General features: G+C 45.5%; 1 protein-coding gene across 1 annotated transcript in view; it reads left to right on the top strand.

Annotated features, from left to right (window-relative positions):
- LOC144935171 (lysyl oxidase homolog 3A-like) overlaps nt 1–13,414 on the top strand; it is a 41,930-nt gene that overhangs the window by 23,518 nt on the left and 4,998 nt on the right. Inside the window, exons 8-13 of the mRNA XM_078861636.1 lie at nt 462–635; nt 3,504–3,669; nt 4,554–4,797; nt 5,653–5,768; nt 7,267–7,403; nt 13,038–13,149. Of these exons, the coding sequence (XP_078717762.1) occupies nt 462–635; nt 3,504–3,669; nt 4,554–4,797; nt 5,653–5,768; nt 7,267–7,403; nt 13,038–13,149 (949 nt within the window). The remainder of the gene's footprint in view (nt 1–461; nt 636–3,503; nt 3,670–4,553; nt 4,798–5,652; nt 5,769–7,266; nt 7,404–13,037; nt 13,150–13,414) is intronic.

The following is a 13,414-nucleotide window of genomic DNA, read 5'->3' on the forward strand; positions in this document are numbered from 1 at the left end:
GCACAAAAGGGTTCCACAGTTCATGGGTGAATGTGAACCCTTCGGCTTTTGGGAGTAGAAATGTCGAAATATATATCAGCTGTTGATATATCAGAAATCTTCAAGATGTATGCATCGGTGCAGTTAGGAATAACGTTTCAACGGAGCACTTGGGACACTGCCCGAAAGGAGCAGACTATATTTACTAAGACCAGAACTAGTTTCCTTCAAATATTTTCCTCATTATTTTTGAAAGAGTTTTACCTTCTAAAATTAACACGCCATTTACCCGACTTAAACAAAACGTTCGTTTTCAATCTTAAAAAAAAAAACCCCACTGCATTCGTACAGAATTTCACGTCGGCTCGCGGAGTTTTCACCGGGCGTATAGTGTCGCTATCCCACAATGCGGCGGTGGGAACGGCGGCAGCTTCTAACGGCACGCTCTCGCACCGCTTGCGCGACGTCGAACGCGCCACCAGATCCGCCTGCAGGGCGGCCGCAACCGCTTTGAGGGCCGCGTGGAGGTGCTCATGGACGGGGGCCCCAACGGGACGCTTCACTGGGGCACGGTGTGCAGCGAGGGCTGGGGGATGCTCGAAGCGTCCGTGGCTTGTCGCCAGCTCGGCCTGGGCTATGCCAGCATGTACCTGCAGGTAAACCCCTCCCCCCCCCCCCGGCGAGGAAGGGAGCGCAGCGAGATGGAAGCGGCGAGCAATTGACTCGAGCCGATCCGCCAACGAAAAATACCTGTGGGCCGTAGGGTCGACGTAATGCCAAATGACTTCATGCTAACAGCGACAGGTTATGATTGTTCTGAAAATACAGGTTGTTTTCATTGTCAGATTTGAAATTGTGAAAACTGAAACATTCCATCGCTCCGTGGGAAGTCACGACACCCGAGGGGGTGGGTAAAAAAAGGGAACGATTCAAACCCACGTCGTTCACGTGTTATTTATGGCTTAACCCTACGGCAACAACTGCTGCATGTACAAGACGATGATTTATTCCAGCTCAACATCTGCGCCATCACCTCAGCCCTACTGCTCATCAGCTTCCACCTCCCCCTCCCCCTTTCCACCCCTCCTCTCTATGGAGGGAAGAAGGTGACCTCCTTAATGCAAGCTCCCATAGGAATTACTTGTCTATATTCTTAGGTTTTTTTCGGTAAAGTCACGTAGGTGAAAATTAAAAATTAATAAAAGTAAAATAAAAAATAAAATTTATAAAAGTAAAAAAATATATATTTTACTTTTATTAATTTTAATATTTCACCTACGTGACTTTACCGAAAAAACCTAAGAATATGAATCCTTGCAGTCACGAAAGCTTCAAATCTAGAATTACTTGTCCACTATATTTGCTCGGCTCGCTGTGTCTTTTTATCTGTGCTCGCCGGATGAGGTGTATAAGCCTTGTGGCGTAAGGGGGTTGACAGCAGTGCTGTATGAAATATGCCGCACGCGTACATTGTCTCTTTCATTGCAGATCTTTGTGGTGCAATGGGTACAATGTTGTACAAATGGTCGATTGCAGTTACAGGACATGTTAATTCAATGAGGTTTTTTTAAAATTATATTATAGTTTTAAAGAACCTTTTTGGAACACCAGTTGCTGTCGATTAGCGTCAGTGGCCTGTATGACTGTAGGCCGTACATATGAAATATATGAAATATGTACGGCCTATGAAACTAAACAAACGGGAAAAATCTACTCCAGAGAGCAGTTCTAACGTAAATAAATGTGTGCTATGGAATTGATAATGACTTCAAAGGCTTTTCGAGCACTAACACAAGTCATGTGTGGAGCGGAGTTTAAACCATCGGACTCATTTTTAGGGCTCTGAATGATTGAAGGTTCTTTTGAGCAACGATAAACAATGGCTTGGAGCTCTGATAGTGAAGGCACTGCTGGTATACAGTTGTTCATGTGTCTATGAAGCCAAGATGTGAGAATATCATTGGAGAATTTAACGGAAGCCAGCAGCATTGACCGCAAAGCCACGTCATGTTTTATGTTTTCAAACGCGCATGTGCGATGCGAAATAAAATTTATTATTTTATATTTGATCATGCTTGTATAATATGTCTGAAGAGGACATATAATACGTTCCTATTATGACATATAATGTCATTATTATTATATATAATATGTCTTAAGAGGACATATAACATATTTTGCTAGTGATGTTCCAGGCCCTATTATTTCTAAGCTAATCTATACACTCAATGCAGTACAGCATTTGCAACGTTTATCATGCTAAATAAAATGTAATTATTGTTGGAGGGACAAAAGTGGAATATGGCAGAATCGGATATATAACTACAAACAGTTATGGCAGATAGATATGATTCAAAATAATGAAATCAAGCAAATAAGTCATTTTGGGAAATGGATTTCATAATGAAAAGCAACACACCAGGGTGCCTAATAACGTTTACAATCGTTGCACATACTTCCAGCGGTAACATTTAGATCAGAAACATCGACTCTGATAAAGAAAATGGAACAACATCTGAAATGTGTTTGCTAGGGAAGCGTGGACAAATTCGTGTCGTGAATCACAACCGACTGACATTCACCAGAAAACAAACACGAATCGGAGGCATCACATTGTTCTTTAAAAAAAATAAGTGTCTTTGGGAAGGACACATTGCCAGAAGCGATAATGCTTGATGGATGGCACCGGTGATGGAACCTCAGCCAGAGGAGAGAATGCGCCCACGAGGGTGACCTCTACACTGACGGAACGATGAGATGAGATCAGTTCGTGTGCAGGAGTGAGATGGATTGTGGGATCGCGTGACTGTGAGGGATGGTGACATCGTGGAGAGGCCTTCATCCAACAGGGGGTAGACAATGGCTGAGGATAATCATGCATCATGGATGACATCGTCTGAATTCGACTTTGTTGACCAATGCACAACACGTGCAGGCTTCTATAACATTCACATTGAATCAGTCACCACCATGTGTGCACGGCACTGTGTAGCACTTGTGGCTATTGTGATCCAGACACTAGTTCGACAATGTTTCCAACAATTATGATGCTGAAAAGACTTTTATAGAATTCAGGGGGACATCGTTTTGTATTGCCACTCGTTATTCAACTGTGATTAGATACTCAATGAGCCAATGCTGGTTTCAGTCTCCAAGGCTACTAATGCACTTGGTGACAGAGCAGTTATTATGTTGCCTCATAAGCTACATTATATAATCCTGCTGAAGTTTAAATGACACCATTTCATTCAATGATTCCGGCTTTGTATTGCAAAGTAATAATTCGGTGTCTTAGACGATAAAAAAAAACTTTGTTTTGCAACGCCTCTTCCTTTCAGCGACCGAATTCTGCAGCGAATGTAACTTTCACGCCGCATTAAATTACATCCCCCCCCCCCCCCCGCACAATTCACGCCGACACTCTGCACCCATCCCAAAACCGCCGCGTGGTAAAAACTAATGAATCGCCTTGCACATCCCCCCCCTCAACCCCGCTTCTCAATTTCCCTTCGCCCCCGCTGTAGGAGACGTGGTACTTTGAGGGCAGCCCCCTCCACGACCAGGTGCTGATGAGCGGAGTGAAATGCGTGGGCTCCGAGATGTCACTGCAGCACTGCCGCCACCACGGCGCCGAAATCGCCTGCCGCAAGGGCGGCGCCAGGAACGCCGCCGGCATCATCTGCTCAGAGAGTAAATGAATGGCTCGCACACTCACACCGGGCGGGCTCCCTCTCTCTCTCTCTGCCGACACTTTTGCGAGTGAAGCGCACGCGGTTCCTCTATTAGGAGTCGTTACTCCGCCTCTTTGCAATGGAGCGCACTCGACGATGTCAACTCTCGCGTTGTCTTGCGCGAGGATAACGAGGCACATTCGTCGTCGTCGCCGTCATCAATTTCACCGTCATCATTGTCATCATCGTCATCATCATTGTCATCATTATCATCGTAATCATTGTCTTCATTGTCATCATCGTCATCATCATCGTCATCGTAATCATCGTCTTCATTGTCATCATCGTCATCATCATTGTCATCATTATCATCGTAATCATTGTCTTCATTGTCATCATCGTCATCATCATCGTCATCATTATCATCGTAATCATTGTCTTCATTGTCATCATCGTCATCATCATTGTCATCATTATCATCGTAATCATCGTCTTCATTGTCATCGTCATCATCATTATCATCATTATCATCGTAATCATTGTCTTCATTGTCATCATCGTCATCATCATTGTCATCATTATCATCGTAATCATTGTCTTCATTGTCATCATCGTCATCATCATCGTCATCATTATCATCGTAATCATTGTCTTCATTGTCATCATCGTCATCATCATTGTCATCATTATCATCGTAATCATCGTCTTCATTGTCATCGTCATCATCATTGTCATCATTATCATCGTAATCATTGTCTTCATTGTCATCATCGTCATCATCATTGTCATCATTATCATCGTAATCATTGTCATCATCGTCATCATCATCGTCATCATTATCATCGTAATCATCGTCTTCATTGTCATCATCGTCTTCATTGTGCGTGTCGCCCGTGCGTGCAGTGGCGCCGGACTTGGTGCTGAACGCGCCACTGGTGCAGGTGTCCTCGTACCTGGAGGACCGGCCGCTGCACCTGCTTTACTGCGCAGCCGAGGAGGACTGCCTGGCCCAGAGCGCGCGTAGCATGCACTGGCCGTACGGGCAGCGCCGCCTGCTCCGTTTCTCGTCGGAGATCCACAACCTGGGCCGTGCGGACTTCCGCCCCAAGGCTGGACGGCACTCGTGGGTGTGGCACGAGTGCCATCGGTGAGCCGCAAACCACCGCCGCTGGCTCTCCTGCATCGCTGCGGCGGCCCTCTGCTCGGTCGCCAGGTCTCCCGTGTCAAAAGAGGCTTTTTGTCTGTTAATATAAAGGTGTGAGAATAGGTTTCCCCCTTTTTTTCTGGCAACAAAACAGCTCTGTTAAGATGTTAAAACACCAAACTGAGACCTTTTACAAGGAATCATGTCTGCATTAACCACAATTCGTGTGGTCAGAATGTAAACAAACAACGTGCTCTGATTGGTCCACACCAGAGACAGCTTTCTTTTGAGCCTCGTCTCAAAACGGTGTTAGACCAGAGGACGCCAAAAGGCGTGATTGGCTTTGTCATTTTTCTCGCTCCAAATATCGAACTCGACTCCCAATACCGAACTCTACTCCACTGTTCTTTTCCCCTGCACTTTTCCTCTACGTCCGTTGCCGATATATGGCTCTTCACATCTTCCATAGCCACGTCACATGTCTCTTCTGTATGTCTGCTGTGCTGCGCTCCTTTCCAGGCAAAAGCCTTCACGTAATTCAATGTGCTGAAAGTGAGGGTTCAAACTTTAGTTCGAGTGTCAAGTCCCATCCAAACGACACGACTACCTTACTATCTGTAGAAAAGCGCAGCCTCACACCACTTCTAGAACAAACCCGTGAGAAAGTATGCCCCTTACCGTGCGATCCTGATTCTGCTGCCCGCAGCAACACAGCTCCATACCGAATACAAAAACAGGGCCGACCACCGGATGATGAGTTTTTGGCGATGCCGCTCCGTAGGCGTCTGGTGCATTCTCTCAACAACTCCCCCTCCCACTGGCTGACTTGTAACAGGTTGTGTTGTTGCCTTCTCGCAGCCACTACCACAGCATGGAGGTGTTCACCCACTATGACATTCTGAGTACAAACGGCACCAAGGTTGCAGAGGGGCACAAGGCCAGCTTCTGTTTGGAGGATACCGACTGCCAAGAAGGTGCACCTTTATTAATGCTACCCCTATCCCCTCCCTTTGATGCTGCTAATCCTGCATAATGCACGGTCATAATGACTTTAAACCACTCGCCAAACCTCCTACGCATTTCGCAAGTAGTACTAATCGCATATCTGCATTTGCCATAAATATGCTAAATTCCTATTGATATGCAAATTATTTTGTCAATGCGCTCTTCGCCCCTCCATCCCAGCTTAAATAGTCGCTCCAAGCCTGGGGCTTGTCATTCAGACTCTGTCTCCTCGACAGACCTGTTCTCCACCTGAGGGCGTCTGCTTGCGTTGTGGCCGAAACGTCGTGAGAATTATTTTATTATGTTTTATTTTTATTATTTTATTATTTCCATTCTACGTGACTTTACCGAAAGAACCAAGAAGAAGGTGCACCACCTTACACTGCACGGATCCCAGCCTCCCCGCTCGGTTGAACGTGAATACGATATCAAGTATCTGAGTGTGTGGACAAAATTAGTTACGTTGTTTTGTATTCATGTTGTTTTGCTTAAATGGGTCACGTCTCGAATTAATATGGATGTTTAAATGCGACCTTCTCAAAGCCTCTTTCCACTCGAACAGATGGTTTATGCATTGCTGCTGAATTTTTTTAATTTTAAAAGCGGGTTTATTCTATTAATATCATTGTATATTTTTTGGTTTATTGAGTCAATTTAAATGTATTTAGTTTTGTACTCATTCAATATACAAAAAAAATGTTGGCACCACTTTACTTTGACGCCATTTGCATGAGCGACGTACTGTAAAAAAGTTGATACCTCAAAGCTCAATCAAAAAAAGCATTTCTATTTTTTGTTCCATAACCAAACCTTACCACGTCGCACGATAAACGATTCATGTGTCTACGTTGATCATGACGAAATTATCATAATTTAAAAGAGTGATCAAAGTACCCAAGCTGTCATAAGGCAGGGTGCACATTTATTATGTTTTCATATCCAAATAAAACCTGCACTCATTCCTTAAAGGGAAAAACTATACGAAAGGCGACACTTTGGGCAATGTTACATGTGGTTTTTGCATCATTGCCAATGCATTATCACCAAATAATTTGTCTAATTTAGTTAGTGGTTTGAGCCTGGTCAACAAAGCTACGTAGGCGGCTGCGTGAAGATTTTATCACACGCATTTGATCTATTTAGAAACATCCGCATGTCCACAATGGCAATCATCGACGGGGACACGAGATTTTAGAGCCCGAAATATTTGCCACCATCTCGGCCGTGATTATATCCAAAGATTCTGTTATGCCCTGCCGCAGCGTCTCGGTTTGAGAGCAGAAGAAAAGACAACACGAAACGCGTGTAAAGGAATACATTCGGTGCGAACATTTTACCCGTGCAGTTCAAACTGCCGTGCAATTAAAAGCGCTCTCAGGATGAATTGTCGCCCTCCATTGAAAGACCGCGCACCAAAAATAGACCCCAACGCCTTGAGGGATTGCGTGTGAATGCCGCCACCTGCAGGAGGACAGAAGGTGTACGAGTGTGCCAACTTTGGTGAGCAAGGCATCACGGTGAACTGCCACGACACCTACCGGCACGACATCGACTGTCAGTGGGTGGATGTCACCGACCTCAAGCCTGGAAACTACATTTTCCAGGTACACGCACCCCGAGACGGAACATCCGCGCGCAGCCTGGGCAACATCGTGTACGCACCCGACACCTGAACGTGCACTGCCGCACTTGTGTTTTCATCCGGCACATACAAACCAAAAAAACAACTGCATACCCCCCCCATCCCCATAAGCCTTTTAACAGACTACATATTGACTCAAAGCTTTCGTGACTGTAGGAATTCGTATTATGATGACGATCGCTTGTGTTGTGATCGAAACGTCGTAGGGTTTTGTTATTTCTTTGAACCGATCTACTTGACGACTTTACCGAAAGACCCAAAGAATACGTTGAACAGACTCTTGGGGCAGATGCTGCTAACGAGCACCGATTCGGCCCAGCACGGCACAACGAGGAGGTGGGTGGCGAGCGCCGCGTCTGTCCCCCTTTGTCTCCCCAAACGCTGATGTGTTTATAAACCATTCGATGCTGAGTCGACCTAGGGGAGGACCGGGACCAGTCCAGATATTCGCCACCGATGTTGGCCGAGAGGGAGACTCGAACCCGTGTCGCTGGGTTCGTAGTGCAGTGCGCTAACCACTAAACTACCATTCCCCACCTACGCCTATAACCTACATGGACATGCACATATCCACCCATTGCCTACATGGGTGTGTATATCTTTTTTGCATGGGTGTTGTTTTTCCCTTTCATGCAAAATGTGTACCTTTGCACCAGGTACATGCATACATACATGAATTCCTCCCAGGCCTTATTTGGTAAATCAGACGTTGATATCTCAATGGAAACTCACTTGGTTTAAATAAGGTTCATTGATCTACCCTGTTGTCCATATGCCGTATAAATGTGTGCCACGTGTAATTTAAAACTCGGCGCTGCCGGCGCCACACAAATGGTGTGAAATCAAAACTGGCCGCTCACTCGAAAATGATCGATTTCCGTTCCACTTTGACATTCAGCACGGTACTGACAATCAGGCGCTGTTGCGCCGTCCGAACAAATGTTGAATACCATGGCTCGTGATTTATAGATTGTTTCCACACCACCACCATCAGCAGCAGCAGCTGTGGTCTATCCACTGCTAGATGAAGGCATCTGGACGTTGTAGCCAGCCCTCTTGGTGCTAACACCATGACAGTAATAAAACTGGGCACTGTCACCATTTTATAGGTAAGTTGTGTATCAGATAACTGATGACAATTAAATTTCGATTTAAAGCTTTCGTGACTGCAGGGATTCATCTTCTTGGTTCTTTCGGTAAAGTCACGTAGAAGGGAAATAATAAAATAAGAAATAATAAAACATAATAAAATCATTCTCACGACGTTTTGGCCACAACGCAAGCAGCCGTCCTCAGGTGAGGACGAAAATGATCAATTTCCGTTCCCTTCTACGTGACTTTACCGAAAGAACCAAGAAGATGATGACAATTAACTTATACCAACGCTTCAGTGTCACTCCAACAAAACAACCAAAGTCAAACACGTACATTTACAAGCGATTAAAGAGATTCAAGTGAGGGGAACACAGTGCAGTGTTATTTGATTCCGGATCGAGTACAGCAGAAGACATCTATGGGGGGTATCACATCTGGCCTTCATATAGGCTTTTTAACTTTTAAAAAAATCGTGTTTTAATTATTAATGTGATTAATATTTGAATGCATCGTATATGAACGTACGTGCGACTCACATGCAAGATCTTATTGGTTATTACGGTAAAGTCACGTAGAATGGAAATAATACAATAATAAAAATAAAACATAATAAAATAATTTTGAGAATTATTTTATTATGTTATATTTTTTTTTATTTCCATTCTACGTGACTTTACCGAAAGAACCAAGAAGATGAATCCCTGCAGTCACGAAAGCTTTAAATCGAAATCACATGCAAGATGTTGACTGCGGTAGCATTTCGGTTCGAGGATTCGCCGTGGAGTTGCCATGGTGATGTGTGTATGACACCATTCCCAAAAGACATCACAGTCTAAAGTCAACCCACCTTTATTTCTGCTGCCACGCGGATGCCCCGAGTGTTAAGCAGAGGAGGCACTCTATTGGCAGGCTGATGGAGGGACATGTGCATCTGGGCCAGTTGCGGATATTAAACCCTCCAATTGCCAAACCTCTATTGTGGCGGCGTGCAAAGCACGCGTCTGCGCACAATTCCCGTGCACCGAGCTACAGTGAATAATGCACGGACATAAGTAGTACTAATCACATACCTGCATTTCCCATAAATATGCTAAATTCCTCTTGATATGCAAATTCTTTTGTCAAGGCGCCCTTCCCCCCCCCCCCCTCTTCCAACCCAGCTTATATATATGCTCCAAGCACGTGTGCTGTTTCATTCAGACGCTGTCGCCTCGACAGACCTGGTTTCACCTGAGGACGGCTGCTTGCGTTGTGGCCGAAACGTCGTGAGAATTATTTTATTATGTTTTTATTATTTTATTACTTCCCTTCTACGTGACTTTACCGAAAGAACCAAGAAGATGAATCCCTGCAGTCACGAAAGCTTTAAATCGAAAAATCTCAGAGCATTGTCCCGTCCATGTTTAGAACTACCGCGAGAGACGGAAAGAGGAGCACATGGCCAGGAGAACATATGCAAGTCGGAGACATCACATTTTGGGCCGTAGAAAAAAAAAGTTACTGAACTCTGGGCAGGCCACGTCGCCAGAAGGGATGGTGGCAGGGGCGGTTTCTTCATTAGGGCGATTGGGCGACGCACCACCAATGTCATTCAACCACAGAGTCACGCTAGCCGTCACTGTGCCGCTGGATATAGTCCAATCAGCGTCATGCTACGTTCTGTGGAGTACCGCCTCTTTTTGGGCGATTTCCCTCCAGCTGAAAATCGCCCCGAGTGGTCCCATAGACTTACATTCAAAGATGTTTTTTTTCGAACGGGGGCGCTGCAATGCATTCTCTATGGCTTCCGGGAGGGCATGCACTAACGTGCTTACGTCATCATACGTGCTAACGTCATCATACGTAAGCACGTTTCATCCAACAATATAATTTATCGCCACCTAGTGGAATCTTTAATAAATAAGCATTAATATTAAAGAAGTGAAGTTGCCTTTACATGCTTAAGCTGTTAATTTATTCATTGCATGGGTGGACCTTATCAATCATCCAGACATTTGCCCCCCCTGAGAGATTTTGCAGGAGCCGCCACTGGATGGTGGCATTTGGTTGCTAGGCAATGGAGTGGCAGCCAAATGCTCAGGATCAGAATCTGTATTCCTCCTGGAGAAATCCGATCAGCTATGAAGCTCTTTCCAGAGATGACCTGCCTGGGAGGACGTCCATCGCAGAGGTGGAGCGATGGGATCGGCCCATGTGGAGGAGCTCGATGGAGTGTTGTAAACAAATCTTGATAGATGGTGATGGCTTGGGGGTGACTTCGCCCAACAGTGGACCGATCAAGGCTGATGATGATGAATGTTTATCTTCGCTGTAGGAATGGGCTTTAGTTTTTTTTTTTTAAACCAAACTTCTAAAATCCCAGTCCTTGTGCACACTTTGAGCTACGTTTTATTTTCGTATTTGTGTCAGATGCGTGCCATTGTACCGCGGCGATTTGTATTTGTATTCCAAATTTGTATTTGTATTCCAAATTTGTATTCCAAATTTTGGCCGTAGTGTGCCGAGCCCTGTTTTTTTTAAGTTGTAGCGTTAGAGAAAGAAACGGAGACATCTCATTTTCGCCCACTAGGTGGACTTGCAGCAGCGTGCAAATAATTGTCACAAACAAAGGCGTTGGCATTCAGAGGTCCTCTCTTTATTGCGCAACCCCTTTTCAAAACCTGTTAATTCTGTTTTTGTTTGTGCCAAGCGCGTGATACAGTGACGTAACAACTGTGCATTGCTAGCTCAGGGGGGTGCGGCAGTCGGTCAGGTGAGTCCACAATGTTATGATTTGCCTCGCGCGGTGGCACCACGGCTATTATATACCGGCGGCTCCTCTTGCCGAATCACATCGTGACATACGTTTTGTTTTCTTCTCCCACACTGTTGCTGAACACATATCTCGTGGTGGCTGTCAAGAGGGCCCCAACTCGGAGCTTTGGCCACCAGGTGGAAGGGCAAGGCACCCCCTGCCCCCACGCTCGTTACGCTACTGACTTGATAGCTGGTGCAACAGCGTGTGTGCCGTATTCAGGGAACAATTGTTTGTATATATTTTTGTATATATACTAAACATATCGTTTCGTGCAAGGTTTGAATCTGGTCCTAACAGGTAGGACATCCAGTTGCGGCAGCCTGATGTGATAATTATCCATTGGTCGATACCAAAAGTGTGTAGTTGGGTTACGTAATTAAATGACAGCTGTTAATCTGCTGCTGATAACACCATACTTCACCACGATGGTCAATGCGAGTTGGCGAAGGGAAAGAAAACATTTCAGATATCACTCGCCACTGGTGTTAGCTGTGGTCTGCAATCGGGGCTCACAAAGCGCGCGGTGCACGAACCATTCTGCTACCGCTCCATCCCATTGGGTTACGTAAGTGGACAAGCTGTTGTCAAATATCAGTCGGCTGAAGGTTTATTAATCGTGGCAGCATTTAAACCTGCCGTACACCAAAACATCAGAACACGTGGCCAGCCTTGATCTCTTGAAGACCTTCCCGGTCACGAGTTCTCAGTCTCCCGTTGAACGTGACTATCGATTCGGGTTCCTGTTTGACGTTATTGAAAGGCGAAGCCTCCGAAATGACAATGTAGGGAGTGGAACGTAAGAAATACGATCACGTGACCAGTTTTACTGCACTGTGAACATTCTCATGTTTTCTCCCGTGTATTGAACTGGACAGTATTCCGTCATGCACCATATTTGAAAGAGTGGCGTACACTCTCTATGTTGCTATCATTATACTGGTAGGAACCACCTGGTTCCACCAGGGGATTATTGTGTCCGTCCGTCGTGCATAAAAAAATGGGAGGGGTGGGGCTGGGTGGAGAGGAGAGGGTAGAGAGGGGCTGGGTGGGAGGGGCTGGGTGGGGAGGGGAGGGTGGGGCTGGGTGGGGAGGGGCTGGGTGGGGAGGGTGGGGAGGGGCTGGGTAGGGAGGGCTGGGGCTGGGTGGGGAGGGGCTGGTCACCCCGTGGTGCCCTTATAAAACTCAACGTTTAACCTACTCACGCCGGCTTGTGCCCGCCCTCACAGTCGGCCATATTTGCGGAATACACCACGCCGCCGTTGACCCTGGCCATTGACCGAGCAACCCAACGTTCCTACCAGCTCCCTCCGCAGAAATGTGTTTTGTAAGTTACGTGACTGCCCGATGCCGTATAGGGTGAGAACCAATTTATGTAAGAAACGGTTCAGGGTTTTGCTGGGTCTTCTTTCTAAAAGGGCTTTGTGCGTTGTTCAGGGTGCTTCAAAAATGTTCATCACTTCTGAGAATTTGCAACGAAACCACAAGAAATGTGCCTCCGGGCTCTGGAGACCACCTGGAGAAGATTCCAGGCCACGTGTTGACAATGATGACGAACAAGTGGAGACTCTTTGACTTTTTGAACCTATTAACATACATTTGTTGTCATGTTACAGTGAATTATCCCTTCTTTTCACATTAAAAACGATAGTCCCATGTAAGTGTTAACATTTTTGTTAAGCACCCTGTATTTCTTCTTGTTGGCAGGTTGTTCTTAACCCCAACTACGAAGTGGCCGAGACGGACTTCACCAACAATGCAATGAAGTGCAACTGCAAGTATGACGGACACAGGATATGGATGTACAACTGTCATGTCGGTGGGTCCCCACGCATTGTCACTTTGGTCATACTTACGACACCGATTACAGTACTCTGACGTCCGATGGCTTTTTACTGAGATTTAAAAAAATGAATTAATACGTCCAGCCATGGCAAAAAAAAATCTTTAAAGCAAACAATATCATGGGACCTTTTTTGGCAGTATCAGTGTGAAAAATAAGAATATATTTTACCCTTTCTGGCAATAAAACAGGTGTTAAGATTCATCTTCTTGGTTCTTTCGGTAAAGTCACGTAGAAGGGA

The sequence above is a fragment of the Lampetra fluviatilis genome, chromosome 12 (genome assembly GCF_964198595.1).
Source record: "Lampetra fluviatilis chromosome 12, kcLamFluv1.1, whole genome shotgun sequence".
Taxonomy (NCBI): domain Eukaryota; kingdom Metazoa; phylum Chordata; class Hyperoartia; order Petromyzontiformes; family Petromyzontidae; genus Lampetra; species Lampetra fluviatilis.